A 22,709-nucleotide genomic window follows, 5' to 3' on the forward strand; every position below is an offset into this window, starting at 1 on the left:
TAACTTCAACTTTACAACCACGCGATTATGTACTCCCGTTAACACTCGAAATTTATATCACATTTTTTTTTTTTATTTCAATAAAAAATCAATATTTTTAGAAACTTTTATTGCAAGGTAACAAAGAGCATAAAAACACGTACGAATACGAATCGCAAAGGTGACAAAATCCTCATCGGTGGATATATTTGGAATATCGAATCGGCGGATTTGACGGCACAATGGAGAAGTAATTGGAGGTGGAGTGACGTTTGAAGAGGATGTTAAATGTTCCATCCTCTTCCTCTTTCTGTAACCTTTTTAACGAGAATGTATACGAAAAAAATTTTATATTTTTTTTTAATTCACATAAAATTGGAGAGGTTTAACCACGCCCACTTAACCAATTTAAGGTAATAAAATGACACAACAAAAATATATATATTTAATACATAAAAAATAAATTATTTCGGCTAATAATGCTAATAATGTTATAGTGTCTGATTACGCCTTATAGGTGCTGCAACCGATACTACAAGTAAATTAAAGCCAAGGTCATTTTCAGCCGAGGCGCTAGAATCATGACAATGAACAATAAACAATGAACCATATTGTATTGATAACCACACATATATATATATATATGATTTTTGATGAAAATAATGTTGTGGTTCGATGGAAGAAAAAGTATTCGTCGGAACTAGCGGATGGTGATAGTGACGATCCGGGTTCTTTCGGGAGTGGTAGCGGGTAAATAGTTTCTCTATGGTCGTAGCGTTATACAACGGTTCGGCGCCTCTGAGTTCTGGAGAAGAACCAGCGCACGGTCGCAGATTGGCTTGAACCTGAACCGCGGCCGTTCGCCTGAGCGCTAGAGCGCATTTCCCTAGTTACCGCCGTGGCAGGTGGTTGTGTCGCGTTCTCGAACCGGCGATCGTCGGGTTGTGTGTTGTTGGCTCGTAGAGTCCGTACTTCGTAGCTCTGTTCGCGTACCACTTTGCGATTTTAAAAACTCGCCGGCGACGACGATCGAGGAGTTGAACGGCCCGATAGTGCGAGACCGTTGGTCCGCGTCCGTTTTGTCCAACGACAAATGCGATCGCCTATTGTTCTTCGGACGGCGCTCTTTCCAGATTTCTCGGCTGCGATGCCGAAGGAACGTTTCCCGTCCGGATCATTCCGCTCGACCCGTTAACGCACACCGTTACTTCTGGGCCTTTCCGAGGTAAGCGAAACTCCGCGCTTTAACACACCTGCGCTGCGCTTTCCGACTCCGTGTTTCTTCGTTCGACCAGGAAGCGAATCGCTTCTGTCACTTTTGATGCTGTCAGGGTCACGTCACACGTGCTCACCTGCGCCGTCGCACTATCACCTTACTCACAATTTTCGACCTAATCTACATCAACATATATAACATAAATAATTCTTTACATCTTCATCATTTTTACCCAATACATCCTTACACCATTTGAAATTTAAATAGAAATAAAAAGAACTTTTTTTTTAATCTAGCTTTAAATCCGTTGTGCGATAATCCATCAAATATTCCGAAAAGGCAATTTTTTCGCCGAGTTGATATAAACCAGTTGCGTTTCCGCATGCCAAAATGCTAGTCCTTGTTTTTCGATTTTCATTCTATCCTTTGAACAGCGTTTCGCGTTGTGCTTTACAAGTTCTACCCAAAATTTATGATTTCAATGAAAAATTTTTGTTTGTACCAACACTAAACTTTCCTTTACATGAAGTAAAAGTAATGTCCTCAATGCAGTTTTTTTATGGAGATATATGGTTCTTGTGTAACCTCTTTACAGTTGCAATGAGATTTACTGCCTTTAGAAAGTTTTTCTTCCCCGATGATTCGATCGTGACCTTCGATCAGTATTTTTTAATTTTAATTTATATTTATGTTCCAAAAACACATGGTTTAAACTAAGATATTTTGTAGTGTTAATTTATTCATCGATATTCGGTCCCGTTATGACCGAACATCAGCTGTTTGATATTCTGGGTGACGTTGTAGTAATTTAGTGATGAATAAAAAAGATTCAAGATATATACATTCGTTATTCGTTCCGTGTTATCAAATTTTGCGATCCTCGTTAGAATATTCTAGGGATTACGGTGCATGAAGCCTAATATTGGGATATGTTGAGGCTGGTCGAGCTCGGTCCTTTGTTTTGCGCGTTTTAATTGGTACGTTATCATTTACGGCGCGATGGCTTCGAAATTGCTGGAAACGTGCGGGGATGGGAGAAAAGGGCAAGAGGTGCTTAGCTCGGCGAATTTATGGCGAGATTATGTGCGTAATTACATATGGCCGGAGGTCGAAAAATGTTAAACGTATCTGATGGATGCACGTATTGTGCGCGGCGTCTGGCGTGCGTTTATTTATCGTGTCTTTACCAGCGGGTGTTGTAAAAAGAAAAAAATAAAAGCGAACGAACCTCGGCGAGGCCGTTTTGAAAATCTCGAAACGGTCACCGGCCGTGTTGCGATACTAAATTATTTAAATTGTCGTAAAACGGCCGGTACAACCGTACGGTACGAAAACGTATGGTCGTTGAGGGGCTTTCGCAACTTCGACGGTCTTTATTGTCTCCGACGGTTAACAACGGCAACCAACAGAAACCAACGGCGACCGCGCCAAACCCGATTGCCCATTCGTCGTCCACGTTGTTAATTGTTAGATAAATTAATTGCGAACGCATATCGGACCTTGTATTATAATAAACCATTGTGCGGCCCACGTTCGCTACGTACGCCCACTTTTACTATATAAAATTGACAATGTTCAAATCCACTTTGAAGTGATTTCAATCGAAACACGTCTTAATCGACACTCACCTTTCACCTTTGTTCATTCACTATTCTAATTCATTCAACTATACATAATCATTCAGACTTTCTTGTTAGAAAATAATCGAATATTAACATTTTTATATATATATACAAATTCTAATTCAAAATGACACGCAAATATCGGACTCAATATGAATTATTTATAAGTAGTGAGGGGATAAAGAAATTAGAGTGACTGTATACAATGAATATATTCAATTTCTAATTGTTGTATATAATGAAATGTTGCTCCAGGCTTAATATTCTATATACAGTGTGTCATTACATCTTTACAAGTATGCACCCAATATCACAGTATTGGTATTGCAATATGCGATTTGCAGTATTGGTTGCATACTTGCAATGATGACGTCGGGTACGATAATTAATTAACACACTGTACTATTATATTCGACGTCTCCGAACTCGGCCGAGATTGTTTCTTATATCACGAATAAAACTTGGTAAGAAACATCTCGGCCGACTTCGAAGATGTCGGCCGCCCAAAGTATTGTTCATGATACTTAGGGCGGCCGATATTATTTCTTATACCATTAACAATAAAATAAATTAAGAAAATTTAAGAAATATGATAAAATGTTACTCCACGCTTAATCTATATACAATGTGAATTAATTATCGTACCCGACGTCATCATTGCAAGTATGCAACCAATATCACAGTATTGGTATTGCAATAAGCGATTTGCAGTATTGGTTGCATACTTGCAATAATGACGTCGGTTACGATAATTAATTAACGGCCGAAGATGTCGGCCGCCGTGAGTATTCTTCATGATACTTTGGGCGGCCGACGTCTTCGAAGTATAATACTTCGACGAATAATACTTGGGAAGAAACATCTCGGCCGACTTCGAAGATGTCGGCCGCCCAAAGTATTGTTTATGATACTTAGGGCGGCCGAGATTATTTCTTATACCATTAACAATAAAATAAATTAAGAAAATTTAAGAAATATGATAAAATGTTGCTCCACGCTTAATATTCTATATACAGTGTGAATTAATTATCGTACCCGACGTCATCATTGCAAGTATGCAACCAATATCACAGTATTGGTATTGCAATATGCGATTTGCAGTATTGGTTGCATACTTGCAATAATGACGTCGGTTACGATAATTAATTAACGGCCGAAGATGTCGGCCGCCGTGAGTATTCTTCATGATACTTGGGGCGGCCGACGTCTTCGAAGTCGGCCGAGATTGTTCCTTATATTACGAATAAAACTTGGTAAGAAACATCTCGGCCGACTTCGAAGATGTCGGCCGCCCAAAGTATTGTTCATGACACTTAGGGCGGCCGATATTATTTCTTATACCATTAACAATAAAATAAATTAAGAAAATTTAAGAAATATGATAAAATGTTGCTCCACGCTTAATCTATATACAATGTGAATTAATTGTCGTACCCGACGTCATCATTGCAAGTATGCAACCAATATCACAGCATTGGTATTGCAATATGAGATTTGCAGTATTGGTTGCATACTTGCAATAATGACGTCGGGTACGATAATTAATTAACGGCCGAAGATGTCGGCCGCCGTGAGTATTCTTCATGATACTTGGGGCGGCCGACGTCTTCGAAGTCGGCCGAGATTGTTCCTTATATTACGAATAAAACTTGGTAAGAAACATCTCGGCCGACTTCGAAGATGTCGGCCGCCCAAAGTATTGTTCATGACACTTAGGGCGGCCGATATTATTTCTTATACCATTAACAATAAAATAAATTAAGAAAATTTAAGAAATATGATAAAATGTTGCTCCACGCTTAATCTATATACAATGTGAATTAATTATCGTACCCGACGTCATCATTGCAAGTATGCAACCAATATCACAGTATTGGTATTGCAATATGAGATTTGCAGTATTGGTTGCATACTTGCAATAATGACGTCGGGTACGATAATTAATTAACGGCCGAAGATGTCGGCCGCCGTGAGTATTCTTCATGATACTTGGGGCGGCCGACGTCTTCGAAGTCGGCCGAGATTGTTTCTTATACCACTAACAATACATGGAAAGAAATATCTCGGCCGACTTCGAAGATGTCGGCCGCCCAAAGTATTGTTCATGATACTTAGGGCGGCCGATATTATTTCTTATACCATTAACACTAAAATAAATTAAGAAATTTTAAGAAATATGATAAAATGTTACTCCACGCTTAATCTATATACAATGTGAATTAATTATCGTACCCGACGTCATCATTGCAAGTATGCAACTAATATCACAGTATTGGTATTGCAATATGCGATTTGCAGTATTGGTTGCATACTTGCAATAATGACGTCGGTTACGATAATTAATTAACGGCCGAAGATGTCGGCCGCCGTGAGTATTCTTCATGATACTTTGGGCGGCCGACGTCTTCGAAGTCGGCCGAGATTGTTTCTTATATCACGAATAAACCTTGGTAAGAAACATCTCGGCCGACTTCGAAGATGTCGGCCGCCCAAAGTATTGTTCATGATACTTAGGGCGGCCGATATTATTTCTTATACCATTAACAATAAAATAAATTAAGAAAATTTAAGAAATATGATAAAATGTTGCTCAAAAATTAAAATGCTGCAAAAATTACAAGTATGCAACCAATATCACAGTATTGGTATTGCAACATGCGATTTCGTTCATCGGGTACAATAATTAATTCTATGCCGAGATTGTTTCTTATATCACGAATAATACTTGGGAAGAAATATCTCGGCTTCGAAGATGACTTCAAATATATTGCTATTCCTTATATGAGAGTATCGTATACAGGGTGGTCAAATTTTGATTTTATTTAATTTGTTGTAGATTCGCTGATATGGGGAAAATTATGATGTATTATTTAAATACTCAATATGATATTTGTTTGTGTATAGATTTAATCGAATGTGTATTGAATCGTCGACTGAGATCAGAATAAATTAGAATCGTTATGAAATAACGAGTGGAAATTGTCGGTGTTCTAAAAATATTTTGCATGGCATTAAATATAATGAAATTTAATTAAAAATGTTAGCGGTAGTAATCTAATATCAAGTTTCTAGTTCAGGTTTTGTGTAAAAGTATTAAAAATAAAATGTATAGAAACGAGTTACCATGAGGATGTGGCATGTATGAGAGTAAAAAAGGGGATGAAGTGGTACTTAGAAAGATTTTTAGTAGCCGAGTAATGATATTCCCATTTGCCTTCGGAATAATTAGAGGCCACGCATGGCTTTGTGGAATTTACGGGATGTTTGAACGCGGAATGGAAACCAAATTAATTAGAACATTTAATTATAAGCAGAGTCCAGGGTAAAGTGTAGATTATTGTATAATTCAGTTCATTAAAACTACGGTAATATCAACCCTCGCAGCTACGGTAGTGTATGCTTCTAATTGGTATGTAGGTATCTAGTTGATTGCGGGTATCGACTAGTAAAAATCATCCTTAACGATTATCGCCGTAAATTATGCTCGCGTTACGGGTGGAAAAAACTTGTTATCCAATGCCGGTCCCATCTTGACGTGTGAATTTTATAAATTAAAGTCGTTAATTCGGATCCGCGCGGAGGAAATGTGTTATTCAACGGCGGCTTAATTATCAGACAACAGACCTCGACTTCCTGTAAGTAGCGAGTTTTTTTTTCTTCTCTGAGGTACCGCTTCTTGCGCATTAGCGTCTTCCTTGTCTGGTTTTTCATACCGGATTAGAACAGATGTTTTAACACAAGAAAAATCCTAATTGGGATCGTATTATCGCCCGGGAAGTGAAAGAGTTATTGTTCTTTCTCGACTCAATTAATTCGAAAGAAACCCATTTTTTAATGCTTCTTTATAATGTCGGGTTCGTCGCTTGATCAAATTTATTTGGACATTGGGAATCCTTCCAGTTTTGCCGAATTTAAACGGCGACCAAAATGTAAATCGACGCAATTTCATTTTGTCGAGTAGTGTAGCCGTAATTTATTCTAAATTATTCAAGGAAGTGCGCGTTACAGACGAAATAAAATATGCCATTCAGCCGGTTTATAAATATTTATGGTTTACAGGTTTACGGTAACTATACGGCGGACTTAACAATTTGAACATTGAATCGTTTGATGTCAATTGAAAAAAGAAGCAATAAATAACAACCACAAGTGCGGGAACCACTACGGGTTATCTTTATTTCGATCGCGCCCGGGAGCTTCCTTTTCTTTGTCTGGCGGCCAGTGGAGCAACTGTAAATTCTGCTTATTACCTCCCTACACGATTCCAGAAAACGATAGCAAACTCCATTTTCCGATTAAACTGACCAATTACCAGATTTATGCCTTCGTTTCGAACTTCCGCCAGAACCGGAAACCCTCGTCCGACAACGTTATCACAAGTCGTGATTAGAAAAGACACAACCAAGTAAAAGAAAAAAAAATAAAATCTACAAAACGATGTACATACGTAGAAGGTGAATACACAGGATGGACACTTTGTATTCAGACGACTCCCTCGTGCCGTCACGTCCCATTCGCACCACGTATAAACGATGATTTAACCATTTAAATATTTATGATTATATGTGTAAACACGGGTTTTAGTAGCATTATAAATTCCACTTTAAAGGCTCGTGTCGAATTGTTCGGATTCTTCGTCGGAAACCATCCACCGTCCTTTTACCCTTTGTACCAGACTATTCCCTGCCTGCTCGAAGACTCTCTCGAAACAATCCGTATTGATTACGCAAACTTTAACGCAATCAACACAGGAACTTGTGGATAATTATATTATCATTCCTATTGGAGTGCCCCGTTATCGAAATAATCCTTCACCACCAAATTGGGAACCGGAACTAGGCCCCAGATTTTGCAATCGGAGAACCTTGTTGCTATAGTGATTCCTTTCGTACTATGTTCACGCACCTCTCCTTACTTTTCTTTACTTTCCATCAAGCAAAATCACATTTCAAAATTCTCGTCTATTTGTATATAGAAATTCGATATGTTACTATAAAAAATAACACAATTTTGTAGTACAAAGTTTATTACTAGTTTATAGAATATTAAGTTCAGTTAAGATCAACGAAGTTTTCTTATCTAAGTTCTCTCCGCGAGAACAACAACAGCATTGTTTTCATGAACCTTAAAAATTCTTAAAAAGTAGTGTTAAAAATTTTGTTTGACTTTGAAACTATTAGGTTCAAATAAAATTTGAATTCATGGAATATATTTATGAAATCATCACTAATTATAAATAAAAGTCTCATATTTCCAATAAATAAATCACTTTTAGTTCTTAACATATATATGTTTAAATCTAACCCAAATTAATATCAAATTTTAGGTTTTGCGATTATTATTAATTTTAAAAATTTGTGGAAACTCGATTTCTTAAAATTTTTTTATAAAATTATGACTAATTAATGATAAAAGTGTCTACTTTTCAGTAAATTAATCAAATTTGAAAAATCTCTTTTAGTTCTTTAGATATGAATATTTTAATTCAACCTAAATTAATGTTAATTTTTAGGGTTTTTAGATTAACTTTAAAAATCGGTGAAAAATCGATTTCTTAGAAAATTTTTATAAAATTATCACTAATTAATAATAAAAGTGTCTATTTTTCAGTAAATTAATCAAATTTGAAAAATCTCTTTTAGTTCTTGAGATATACATTTTTTAATTCAACCTAAATTAATGTTAATTTTTAGGGTTTTTAGATTAACTTTAAAAATCAGTAAAAAATAGGTTTCTTAGAAAATTTTTATGAAATTATCACTAATTAACAATAAAAGTGTCTACTTTTCAGTAAATTAATCAAATTTGAAAAATCTCTTTTAGTTCTTAAGATATACATTTTTTAATTCAACCTAAATTAATGTTAATTTCTACGCCTTTTAGATTAATTTTAAAAATTGGTGAAAAATCGATTTCTTGGAAAATCTTTATAAAATTATCACTAATTAATAATAAAAGTGTCTACTTTTCAGTAAATTAATCAAATTTGAAAAATCTCTTTTAGTTCTTGAGATATAAATTTTTTAATTCAACCTAAATTAATGTTAATTTTTAGGGTTTTTAGATTAACTTTAAAAATCGGTGAAAAATCGATTTCTTAGAAAATTTTTATGAAATTATCACTAATTAATAATAAAAGTGTCTCCTTTTCAGTAAATTAATCAAATTTGAAAAATCTCTTTTAGTTCTTGAGATATACATTTTTTAATTCAACCTAAATTAATGTTAATTTCTACGCCTTTTAGATTAATTTTAAAAATCGGTGAAAAATCGATTTCTTGGAAAATCTTTATGAAATTATCACTAATCAATAATAAAAGTGTATACTTTTCAGTAAATTAATCAAATTTGAAAAATCTCTTTTAGTTCTTTAGATATGAATATTTTAATTCAACCTAAATTAATGTTAATTTTTACGGTTTTTAGATTAACTTTAAAAATCGGTGAAAAATCGATTTCTTAGAAAATCTTTATAAAATTATCACTAATTAATAATAAAAGTGTCTACTTTTCAGTAAATTAATCAAATTTGAAAAATCTCTTTTAGTTCTTGAGATATACATTTTTTAATTCAACCTAAATTAATGTTAATTTCTACGCCTTTTAGATTAATTTTAAAAATCGGTGAAAAATCGGTTTCTTAGAAAATTTTTATGTAATTATCACTAATTAATAATAAAAGTGTCTACTTTTCAGTAAATTAATCAAATTTGAAAAATCTCTTTTAGTTCTTGAGATATACATTTTTTAATTCAACCTAAATTAATGTTAATTTCTACGCCTTTTAGATTAATTTTAAAAATCGGTGAAAAATCGATTTCTTGGAAAATCTTTATGAAATTATCACTAATTAATAATAAAAGTGTCTACTTTTCAGTAAATTAATCAAATTTGAAAAATCTCTTTTAGTTCTTGAGATATACAATTTTTAATTCAACCTAAATTAATGTTAATTTCTACGCCTTTTAGATTAATTTTAAAAATCGGTGAAAAATCGATTTCTTGGAAAATTTTTATAAAATTATCACTAATTAATAATAAAAGTGTCTACTTTTCAGTAAATTAATCAAATTTGAAAAATCTCTTTTAGTTCTTGAGATATACATTTTTTAATTCAACCTAAATTAATGTTAATTTCTACGCCTTTTAGATTAATTTTAAAAATCGGTGAAAAATCGATTTCTTGGAAAATTTTTATAAAATTATCACCAATTAATAATAAAAGTGTCTACTTTTCAATAAATTAATCAAATTTGAAAAATCTCTTTTAGTTCTTGAGATATACATTTTTTAATTCAACCTAAATTAATGTTAATTTCTACGCCTTTTAGATTAATTTAAAAAATCGGTGAAAAATGGATTTCTTCGAAAATTTTTATAAAATTATCACCAATTAATAATAAAAGTGTCTACTTTTCAGTAAATTAATCAAATTTGAAAAATCTGTTTTAGTTCTTGAGATATACATTTTTTAATTCAACCTAAATTAATGTTAATTTCTACGCCTTTTAGATTAATTTTAAAAATCGGTGAAAAATCGATTTCTTAGAAAATTTTTATAAAATTATCACTAATTAATAATAAAAGTCTACTTTTCAGTAAATTAATCAAATTTGAAAAATCTCTTTTAGTTCTTGAGATATACATTTTTTAATTCAACCTAAATTAATGTTAATTTCTACGCCTTTTAGATTAATTTTAAAAATCGGTGAAAAATCGATTTCTTGGAAAATCTTTACAAAATTATCACTAATTAATAATAAAAGTCTACTTTTCAGTAAATTAATCAAATTTGAAAAATCTCTTTTAGTTCTTGAGATATAAATTTTTAATTCAACCTAAATTAATGTTAATTTTTAGGGTTTTTAGATTAATTTTAAAAATCGGTGAAAAATCGATTTCTTGGAAAATTTTTATGAAATTATCACTAATTAATAATAAAAGTGTCTACTTTTCAATAAATTAATCAAATTTGAAAAATCTCTTTTAGTTCTTGAGATATAAATTTTTTAATTCAACCTAAATTAATGTTAATTTTTAGGGTTTTTAGATTAATTTTAAAAATCGGTGAAAAATCGATTTCTTGGAAAATTTTTATGAAATTATCACTAATTAATAATAAAAGTGTCTACTTTTCAGTAAATTAATCAAATTTGAAAAATCTCTTTTAGTTCTTGAGATATACATTTTTTAATTCAACCTAAATTAATGTTAATTTCTACGCCTTTTAGATTAATTTTAAAAATCGGTGAAAAATCGATTTCTTGGAAAATTTTTATAAAATTATCACTAATTAATAATAAAAGTGTCTACTTTTCAGTAAATTAATCAAATTTGAAAAATCTCTTTTAGTTCTTGAGATATACATTTTTTAATTCAACCTAAATTAATGTTAATTTCTACGCCTTTTAGATTAATTTTAAAAATCGGTGAAAAATCGATTTCTTGGAACATTTTTATAAAATTATCACCAATTAATAATAAAAGTGTCTACTTTTCAATAAATTAATCAAATTTGAAAAATCTCTTTTAGTTCTTTAGATATACATTTTTTAATTCAACCTAAATTAATGTTAATTTCTACGGTTTTTAGATTAACTTTAAAAATCGGTGAAAAATCGATTTCTTAGAAAATTTTTGTAAAATTATCACTAATTAATAATAAAAGTGTCTACTTTTCAGTAAATTAATCAAATCTGAAAAATCTCTTTTAGTTCTTGAGATATACATTTTTTAATTCAACCTAAATTAATGTTAATTTTTAGGGTTTTTAGATTAATTTTAAAAATCGGTGAAAAATCGATTTCTTGGAAAATTTGTATGAAATTATCACTAATTAATAATAAAAGTACTTTTTAGTAAATTAATCAAATTTGAAAAATCTCTTAGTTCTTGAGATATAATTTTTTTAATTCAACCTAAATTAATGTTAATTTTTAGGATTTTTAGATTAACTTTAAAAATCAGTAAAAAATCGGTTTCTTGGAAAATCTTTATGAAATTATCACCAATTAATAATAAATGTATCTACTTTTCAGTAAATTAGATTTGAAAATCCCTTTTAATTCTTAAGATAAAAATTTTTAAATCTAAACCAAATTAATATCAAATTTTATATCATAATTTTTTAATATTATTTTTCTTAATATATATATAATAAAGACATCTTATATGTTTTTATTAGGCAACTGAATTGAATGGATGTGGTTTGGCCAGAGCCGGTGTTATGTTGAAATAAAAGATGTTTTTTTGTGTTGCAAGATCTTGCAGGAGATGAAGTTATTACTTCGATTTCAAGGCACGTCTGCAAGGTTTTGAGGAGACACTCGTTAGCGCTCGTGCGAGTATCAAAGTATATAAATTCATAAAAGTGCTGCGGCATTAAATGTAACAATAAAAGTTTATCACGGCAGGTTAGTGGTGTCGGGGGTTTTTTAATTGGCCGATTTTATGCGTGAGTAATAAAAACTCGCTATCTTACGCTGTGTACTTAATAAGGTAAATCTTCTGTGTGTTAAGGAGTTACGGGTCATAACCGGAATGGTTTAATTCATCTAAATCCTTACGTCGTTTTCTATGCTTTTAGGGGTGAAGAAGCTTCAGTTATGGACTGTTTCGCCTGCACGAAAAAACCCACTGCCATTCACTGCAAAATCGTTCTCTTAGACGAACAAGAACTGATTCATGAAATACAGGTAAGTTTCTATACTTTAATTAATTAGTTAAGTACCATCAATAGAAATCACACATCATTAAATCGCCACTGGTCAACTTGATATTGTCCATATGGCCAAGGCAAGACCATATTCTGTTACAAAATGAGCTTTGGGATTCATTAAGGTCGTTTTAAATTTCTCAAGGAGAAATGTTAATCAAGTTAAAACATTGCCGGGAAGTCTTTAGATAAAATTAATTGCACCCGCGGTAATTTAGAGTTTAATTTGAATATTAAATTGTTGCTAATATCGCTGCTCGTTAAAAGAGCTGTACAAATCCCCATTCTCAAATTTAATACAATAGTTATATAGCGATGAAACAAAGTCCTGCTTTTCATACACAACTGAGACTGTTGCAAATTTGATATATTCAAGGAATTGCTGAACTTAATTTGTTTCGAGGAAACACGCCAAGTTTAGTATTCATAATTATTTGCCATATATTATCATTAGACTGGAACCGTGCGCGGATGTAATTCATGTTACTATGGGGACAAAACCGCCAGCTACGTAGCGCCATACAAATTGAACTCATGTACGCTATCGCTCACGGAAACTCTTGATAAAAACCTATTAAATTACTTTTGTGAGTAATAATACGAAGAAAAAAGTGCCTTCATAACTTAATTGGTTAAACTGTTTGGATCCGATAAAGATATGTCTTGAAATAGCTTTGATAAAATTAGATAATTTGAAATTCAGAAAAGTTGGGAGTAATAAATAGAGTCGAAAAGGGGTTTGAAATTGGTGATAAGGGAGTATCCGAAGTGAACCGTTACCCCCTCGTAAATAATTAACTTTATGGCGGCACGTCGTTGAAATTTTAATAAACATTAAACTTAATTTGGAGCGACAGGGGACGCGAACGACGAAGTATAATCTCAAAAATGCCTTTGATCTAAGAATCGGCAAGCTGGAAAAGCTGAAGGGCGAAAGACAATTTTCTAAATGCCATAGGGTAAACGTGACCAAGGCGGTTCAAAGGAGCTCGAAGACGTTGGTAACCAGACGAGTCATGTATAAAAACAATGGGCGCCTAGGAACAAAGCTCCATTATGAAATTTCGCACCTGTTATTAATATATTTGGTGTCTCCCCCTTCGTTATATGAGGTTAAGGGTGTGAATTCGCCGTATAATTGAGTATTGACGGCACGGCTTTAAAGGGGTACTACTCCGCTAATTTCACGCACAAACGGTCACAGCGGAAATAACTTGCAGGTAAGTGCCGAACTTTCTGCAATTTTTAAGTGGAACACCAAATTGCACAACGGCAAAAGCGAACAAAACGTACGTTCTCGGTTTAGAGCGAATTTAGCCAATTTTTTTGCGAAATGTTAATTGCGAACCCCGTACATTTGTAGCTGCAAACTTTTTCATCTGCTTTTTTTAATTACGACCAGTGTATCGATTTCTCTATAATTCATATTCCATCGTATTTTTGCCCTTTGTTTCAAGAACTCTTTTTTTTTTGTCCTTCAAAAAAAAATCAATTAATAATTTTTGGCGAGTTTGAACCGGTTTATTTCGCACAATGTTCGTTTCAAACTAATCCAATCAATAATTTTCAAATACATCGTCGACAGGTTTTAACATTTTTATTATTTTATTGTTCAATCTAAGCATTCAACATTTAAAGTAGCAAATATGAAAAGAATTTTTTAAATTTTTCTGGAAATACTGAAACACTGTACAGGGTGTCCCGTTAAGCGTACGGAGCGGCTGTATCTCAACAACGGTAAGGCTTAGAGGTTTGGGAAAAAAATCTTTATAAGCAAAGTGGGCAAGAGAAATAGCTGGAAATTATTTTGAAGCTGCCATAGAGAAACATAAAATTCCCGCTATCTCAGAAAGTTCGACGATGAGCTATAACTTTGACAACATCATTTAGTAGCTTGGATAATACCGCATCGCTTTTGTTTTGCAATATTTTTCATATCTGTCATAATAAGGGAGGGGGAGGCCAATGCGTTTTCAAATGTTTACATTTTAATATCTCCTGGACCATTCAACCGATTTGAATATTTTTGGACTTGTTTGAAAGAGCATTTCATGCTCTTTTAAAAGATATTTTCAGTAAGACCGCTTGGTTTAAAACAAATAAGCTAGAGGGCGTTATCTGCAGCGGTTACATATTTTTGTGATTTTTGAAAAAAAGTTACTATTTACTTCACAGACCGTTAATCACCATAAAATTTGCTAAATATTAGTGAAAACCGCATCTCGATATCTCCATCCATTCTCGAATTATAAAAGAAAATGTTAAAGTTACCTTAGGAAACAAATAAGAGATAACAAAAATTTTATTATCTAGAACCTTCCTTCACACTTTATCCAAGCTTAGAACTGCTTCAAAACTACTTTTGAGGCGTGTTGAAAAGCCAACGGATCAATGAAACATCAACAATGATAATAAAACAAAATAAACCGAAACACTTAGAATAACTTAAATTTTTGGCAAAAATAGCTCACTAATGTTCGAAATGTCTTACATAAACCTCGATGCATTTATTTAATCTAGTTTCGATGAAAAAAAAAAAGCGCTGCTAAGTCTCTTCCCTGGACACTTTTTACTGGTATTTAGTATTTTGTCATATTTTCCCTGGTTATTGGTTTTTCTTGAAAAGTCAGGTCGTTTAGTCTACCCAATAGATAAAGGGGTGAAAGCAATGTGGGTTTTGCTCGAACCAAGAATGCATATTATGCAAGTTTACATCAGCTTGTGGACAGATGCTTCGTGCATCCATAGCATTTGTGATAAAAGGTTTGGATTTGCCCAAATCATATTTAAAAGTCAATGGTAATAGTTCAGTCTGTTATCATAATCGGTATCTGTTAAGGCCTGATGTAAAACAACGTGGTGGAGATATTATTCTCTTGAGAACTCTTGTGGACAATTGTTTTCGGAGTTCCCAGATTATGTGGGATCACATTGCGCACCAATATGATTTACGAATTCATAGAGATGTCGGAATGGGCTACACGTTGCCAGTTTTCCGTAATCTTAAAAACACTTCTAGAGAAAAATGTCTTTCTTTGTCGTAATTGCATTGCACATTTTTGCCATGCAGTTGGATCGTATTCGAAACATTGAAAATAAATCATCATACGCTCTATCATACGCTTCTGCGTTAGTAAATGACATGTTTACAGTTACCATGGTAATGTGATTTGTTTTTCTCGATGAGGTAACTGGATCCGATTGATGGCACTCGAGTTTTTAACATTTTCTTCTACAACTCGAGAACGGGTGGCGATATCGAGATGCGGTTTTCACTAAAATTTAGCAAATTTTAAGGTGACTAAGGGTCTGTGAAGTAAATAGTATCGTTCCATTTAACTTTTCTTCAAAAATCACAAAAATATGTAATCGCTGCAGATAACGTCCTCTAGCTCATTTGTTTTAAAGCAGACGGTCTTACTGAAAATATCTTTAAAAAGAGCATAAAATGCTCTTTCAAACAACACCGAAAACATTCAAATCGGTTGAATGATCTAGGAGATATTAAAATGTAAACATATGAAAACGCATTGGCCTCCCCCTCCCTTATTATGACAGATATGAGAAATATCGCAAAACAAAAGCGATGCGGTATTATCCAAGCTATTAAATGATGGTGTCAAAGTTATAGCTCATCGTCTAAGTTTCTGAGATAGCGGCAACTTTATGTTTCTCAATGGCAGTTACGCCCCCTAGCGGTCCAATTACGAACTTCAAAATAATTTCCAGCTATTTCTCTTGGTCACTTTGCTTATAAGGATTTTTTTCCCAAACCTCTTGGTCTTACCGTTCTAGAGATACAGCCTATATTTAATGAATTTTTTCAAATTTTGAACTGAGCAGAATTTGATATCAATTTAATTTGAAGTGCGTCATATTCCTCAGCTTCTAAAGTAATAAATATGAAGGGAAAATTGTTTCTGCCATTTTTTATTATTCTGAAAACCCGATAATACATAATAACCGATAAAACACGGTTGTTATTAAATGGTCTAAAAAAAGAATTAAAACTAATTGGAAGAAAAAGTAATAATAAAGTGACGTTTCAGCTGGAGTAAGAAAAAATTCGTAAGGAAAAAAAAGAATACCTGGAGAAGATGTATAATTGGAATCGGTACATATTAGGGTGAAGGTTGAAAAGAAGAACTAATTACTGAGTCAGAGATTTTTCCACGGTCGGCTGGAATTTTGAACGTTCGCGTTTTCATAATTGTGGCGCGGAGTGCTGACTTTTTCTTCAGTTATTTCGTTATGAATAATTCATTATATAGTAGGTACGTTGGTGGAGTGGCGCGCACGCCACAGACGTAGAAAAAAGCAAGACGAGCACACTCGAAAACTCGAAAAGGAGGCCGATCCTTGGAGGTATCTGATTTTAGATACTCTTGTGAGTGGCCACTTCACCCTATGACCGCTCCTTGCTGGTTTTTCCTGAAGGGACTCACTATTATGCCGTATCGCTTATTTACCTTGGCCGTGTAATTCTGGGGTTACTTCTCGCGACCCAGATATATCCGAAAATAAAAACGCTTCTTTTGTCGCCAATATCGATTCTCCTTAATGAGTTCGCCGTCAAGAATTTTTCAATATTATTAAATTCAAGCTTAAAGTTAATTTAAATATTCGGAGTGCGCCCCCTGTGTACCGATGTTGATTGGACGTGGAGGCCTCTTTAAAGGGGCGCCCGCAAAAATCAATTTCCTCCAACATATTACCGAATTTAAACATACCGTATGGTCAATTTCCTCAGCCATTAATACAGTGATGCCCCCGGTGCAAATTGGCTTTTAAATGGCAAGCCTCAGGGGATATAACCCAAGTAAAATATTATTCGTTATTGTTTCATACCTCTTATTTAAGCGAGATATGAATTATTCACAACCAGTTCAGATAAAAACGGTTGTTCTACCTACGTTCAGGATCAATTGCAAATTTATGGGCTTACTTCATCCTGATCTCAATCACCAATGGCTAGAAGGCGTGACAACACGCTGGACCATAGGATTAGGAACACATTCGATATATTTTTATCGGGCGTCAATCTCGACTCTTGGTAAGTCTCGGTCGATACTAGGCTTTCCACAGCTTACTTTTCTTGATTAAACACTTACGGAGTGCGGCCGCCGTCTGCTGCTTTCGAGAAAACTCCAGATAAAGTAAATTACTTATTTACGGCAAGATTTGAGTGATGAATAACTTACTTTCCTTCCCGCTCAATTTTCAAACTCGTAACGAACACTCACTCAACGTTGACAACATTAATTCATTTCTTCAACTCTTTTATTAATTCTTTTCTAAATAAATAGTGCAAAAAATAAACTGTTGAGAATTTTTTTTGTCAAAAACATTTACATAGAGGCGAGTAAATTCTAGACATCAGCATTTGTAGGGTGGATAGATGGAAAACAAGGGGAGGACTAGATCTCGGTGGAATTGTTAATTTCGGGATAATTAAAGGAACAGCCAAACAATCTAGAATCGCAGTGTGACGCCAGGGCGAATTTAATCGCAGTACATTATTAAGTAAATTAAATTGTATTTTAATCGACGGATTTGGACGCTAATGGCCGCTTGAGGCGGGCATTGTGAACGGAATTGATTTTTTTTCCAAACCGGCCGCTTTTGTTCCAAAACTGAATTCCGAAAGGCAATTACTTTTTAATAACTTTATCGGAGCTTATGATCAATTAACGGATCCCGGAATTGCCCTTCTTATACACGGCAAACTAGCAAACACGATCGGTACGTATCCGGCTGTTTTTTTTGCTGTTTAAATAAATACCGTCTGAGGACCAACAGCACCGACCCCCGAAGTAATTTTCTGAATGAGCAGTTGCACGAGCGCTGTTGTGCGAAGTAAACTTTATTATTTGAAAAACGACCTCGCGGACAGGTAACGACGCTCCCCCTGATAAGGAAATAAAATTTTCCGACAAAATATGCCCCTTAATCATAGGGTGAACTGCAGTCGACAACTACCCCATAAAGTTTTATCTTATTCCCTATTACCTCTTCTATAGCGCCATTTCATTTTTTTCCTTTCTCATTTATATAAGGCATATGTAATTTTCGGTGAACCCCATATTTTTAATAAGAAATTATTTTTTTATTTTATGATGATATCGCAATTCGTTTTTAATATATTCTGGTTTTATGTTTGACGGTCCCAGTAGTAGCGCCTCGGCCGCGAGCGACCTCGATGATCAAGAATATATATATTTATCACTCATTATTAGAATTATGAAATGATTTTAATAAAGTATATTAAAGTAAATTAAACCCAAACAATGTATAAAATGTGTATTTTACATTACATTACATTACATAGAATACATATCGGGTAGGCGGACCAACCAACCTTGCACCGCGACCCTAAGGTCCTATTCGTACTGTCATGTTCTTCACCCCTCTTTCAAGAAGGATTTTAGCACCCATGTCAATAGCAAATACTTCCGCCTGGAATACAGTACAGTACGTACCCAGGCTGTAGGCTTGCTTAATTCGAGGTGTCTGGCAGTATACTCCTGCTCCTACCCCTTCAGGCGTTTTTGATCCATCTGTGTACAAGCAAATGTCTGCCCAAACCAGAGAATTTTCATTTTCGATCCAGGACTGCCGCTCAGGCAGTACAATCTGGTATCGAGCATTAATCACTGATAGTGATACCGCCAAATCTGACGGCATTGATAGCACAGTATCAGTGCTTGTAATGTTTTCCGCAGCCCATTGGTAGGACATGTCGGAACAGTTTTGAGCATATTGCTTAAATCTGTAAATGGTTGTTCTAGCCACTTTCTCTATATGCAAATGCAGAGGATATAGGCCAAGCAGAACCTCCATTGCTAGAGTTGGCGTTGTGCCTATCGCACCAGAGATTGCCAATCCAGCTACTCGTTGAATTCGTGAAAGTTTACTGATAGCTGAAGTCTGTCGGACTTTCCTATACCAGGCTGCTGCTCCGTATGTGATCATAGGTCTAACCACAGTCACATAGAGCCAGTACAGTCTTTCAGGGGTAAGACCCCAACTTTTTCCACAAAGACTGCGACAAGTCCACAAGGATAGTCTAGCTTTGTGCAAAACTCCCTGCAAATGTCCATTCCATGACAGGGTTTTGTCTAGGATTACTCCTAGATATTTGACTTCCTTTGAGAAAGGAATTTCTTCACCTTGGATAGTTGGGCGGATTAGTCCATCCAACTTTCGCTTCCTGGTGAAGGGCACAACAATTGTCTTTTGCGGGTTTATTGAGAGGTTCTCTCCCTTACACCAAGCGCAAATGGTATCTAGGGTCACCTGGAGGACTTTAGATATCCTCGGCAAACAGGTTCCTTTGACCATAACGACAATGTCATCAGCATAAGCTTGTATTTCCACACCAACGGCTTCGACTATCGCAATCAGATCGTCAACTAGGAGGGACCAAAGCAGGGGAGATAACACCCCTCCCTGCGGGCAGCCACCTCCCGGCCTGAAGCGTATCGTATCACCGTGGAGTGAAGTAGAAACTATTCTATTTTCTAGCATATTGCGGATCCAACCCGCTATAGTTGCTTCCACTCCCCTGTCAAGAGCAGCTCTTTCAAGAGATTGTGGTATTGCGTTGTTGAACGCTCCCTCTATATCCAGAAACGCACAAACCAAGATTTCTTTACCTTGCAGCGTCCTGGATACTCTACCAACTAAGTTGTGTAGAGCCAATTCTGCTGATTTTCCCGCTTGATAAGCATACTGGTGGCGACTCCGTGGACCAGATACCAATGGCACCGTACGGATATACCGTTCCAGAACTTTTTCAAGGGTTTTCAGCAGAAATGACGTTAGGCTGATGGGTCGAAAAGCATTAGGAGTAGGGACCGAACGGCCCGCTTTGGGTATGTAAGATACCCGTACCTTAGTCCATTCTGCCGGCACATATTTCCAGGCGACACTCGCTCTGAAAATTTTTACCAAAATTGGCAACAACAAAGACCTCCCCTGCTGTAACAAAGGAGGAAAGATATTGTCTTCTCCAGGCGATTTGAACGGCTTAAACGTTTGAATTGCCTGGTCCACGGATGTGTAAGTGACGACTTTTCTAGCCACACTCCAATCCGTATTTGAGGGGCGTTCAAATGTGTATTTGAACAGCAATTTTTAGTTGAGGTCGATAGAGGTCAAAGATCTTATACAAAGAACGAAGGAGCTGTTCTTTTATGATGGTACTTTTAGGTGCAGTAAATAAAGTAAGTTAAATAATGTACCAATAGAAACGGTTAATTTAATCTAAATGTAATGAACACGATTAGTAATTAAAGTTTTTCTAAAAAATATATATATTTATTTAGGGTGCGGCCTATAATTGGGAAAACTTTAATTACAAACCGATTAATTTGGATCGAAAAACAGACGTCGAACAGAGTACGTGATTGTTACGTTACGTATTGATCATTTTTGGGTACTTTCACTTGTAAATTAGCCGGCTATTATTTGCCGTTGGTGTACCACACGGGCTTTCGCGGATGTAATCGACTTGTTTTGCATATTTAATTATTTATTTAATCAATCGTGCGTGGTTATTTATCTATTGCTACTTTTGCGGACCGTTAATTGCGTTTAAACAATCGTTTAAATGGATATTTAAACTGCGAGAAGAAGTTAATTTTGTAATGTATTAACCTACATGCTGTTTGTTTGTAACAAAGAGGTACTATTGCAATTTCTTTGTTTTTAAAAAAAATTTGATACACTACCATTATTTACCTGACAAATAAAAACGTTTTTTTTTCTTTTGAAAAGTTGGTGTTGACTTTTGCACAACGTTGTATACTATACAGCAATGTTTTAGTTTAAATTATTCTCACTACGTCGTCATATCCATTTATCATTTTGCACCGACATATTGCAATAGCTATTTGCTTTTCTGTGTTTTTTTTGCTCGGTGGTAATGTATTGGTTTTGTATTTTTAAGTTATCATAAATTTAACAAATTTCTACGAAAAATATTTTATTCATGCATTTTTGCCTCTTAATTAAGTTTATTCAGTATTTAGTTGATAAAACAGCTCGATAAATTTATCGGGTAAATTTTTATTATAAATTGCTTTAAAATTTAAAATCAATTTTCATTTTCATCAAAAAATATTTTTTAAAACATTCGTATCAGACGAAATTTAATTTAAAATAATCTCCTGTTACGCTATAATAACCATTTGTCTTTTGGTATGATACAATTAAATTTTTTTCGATAAACCTTCATAATTTAGTTCAATTTTGCTCAATCGAACGATATTGTTTGTTATGTACACTGTGAAATCGATTTTTTATTAAAAAAACTTTCTGTTCATGCTTCTGTGGTTTTGTTTGTAAATATATATTAATAAACAAAGGCAAGTAGTAATATGATGGTAATTGCCCATTGAAAAAGGTAATTTGAATAACTAGTTTTGTGTCGATGAAAATAAAAATTGTATACCCGATTATGTCGGCATTGTACAATTCATAATAGGCAGTTTGTATATATGTAGGTTTCCAACGCGTCAAACAGAATACAACAACGGGTAAAGCCCAACCCGTCGTGTATCAGGAAAAGCACATTGTCATTGTGCATCGTGCCTTGAGTTCATAAACTGGTCGTTATTGTTTAGCGGATGCGTTCATCCTATTACGAATAGTTTGTTACAAGTCAAATTTAAGAACTTAAAAGAAACGATATACACTTCTCGGAAACAAATAAAAATGCAAAGAGCAAAATCGCCAATCGAAGTTCTTCGACTTTCCGAACTCGGGTCTGTTTTATAGCTCTGTTGTGACACTTTAGCGCTCTCCCTATGTTACTTTACATATGTTATCTATCCCTTTATTGGATTCGCACCGTTTTATATAAGGTCCACAGTTCCTCGCCAATTTCCACATTGAAAAATACTCAAATTTATCTTAAGAACAAATTTGGCAGACAAATTGATGAAAAGTACTTTTTTACATCACTCTACAACACGCTGGGTCTACAATGTTGGAAGCTTAGTGTTTTAAACTTTGCAGTTTAGCTGGGAACATTTTTACACCCAGTATATAGAGTTAGATGGGCTATTCCTAAGAGCATGGAACTCTGCCTATCTTTCTGCAAAAAGACATAGAAGACCCTACATATAACTAGCTACAGCTTTAGTGCCCAAAGGTATACCCAAGGCATACAGGC

The 22,709-nt window shown here is 34.3% G+C and overlaps 1 protein-coding gene across 9 annotated transcripts in view; it reads left to right on the forward strand.

Moving 5' to 3' along the window:
* Positions 1-837: 837 nt before the first annotated feature.
* The window catches only part of LOC111414665 (band 4.1-like protein 4), a 49,176-nt gene continuing 27,304 nt past the window's right edge, over positions 838-22,709 (forward strand). For 6 of the 9 annotated variants that reach the window (XM_023046081.2, XM_023046067.2, XM_071198447.1 and 3 more), the window contains exons 1-2: positions 839-1,204; positions 12,404-12,512. In XM_023046081.2, coding sequence (XP_022901849.2) covers positions 12,423-12,512 — 90 coding nt within the window. In that variant the 5' untranslated portion in view covers positions 839-1,204; positions 12,404-12,422. Of the gene's footprint in view, positions 1,205-12,403; positions 12,513-22,709 lie in introns of all 9 variants that reach the window. The other 3 variants (XM_023046107.2, XM_023046118.2, XM_023046073.2) reach the window with 2 other exon arrangements.

This window comes from Onthophagus taurus, chromosome 8 (genome assembly GCF_036711975.1).
Source record: "Onthophagus taurus isolate NC chromosome 8, IU_Otau_3.0, whole genome shotgun sequence".
NCBI lineage: Eukaryota > Metazoa > Arthropoda > Insecta > Coleoptera > Scarabaeidae > Onthophagus > Onthophagus taurus.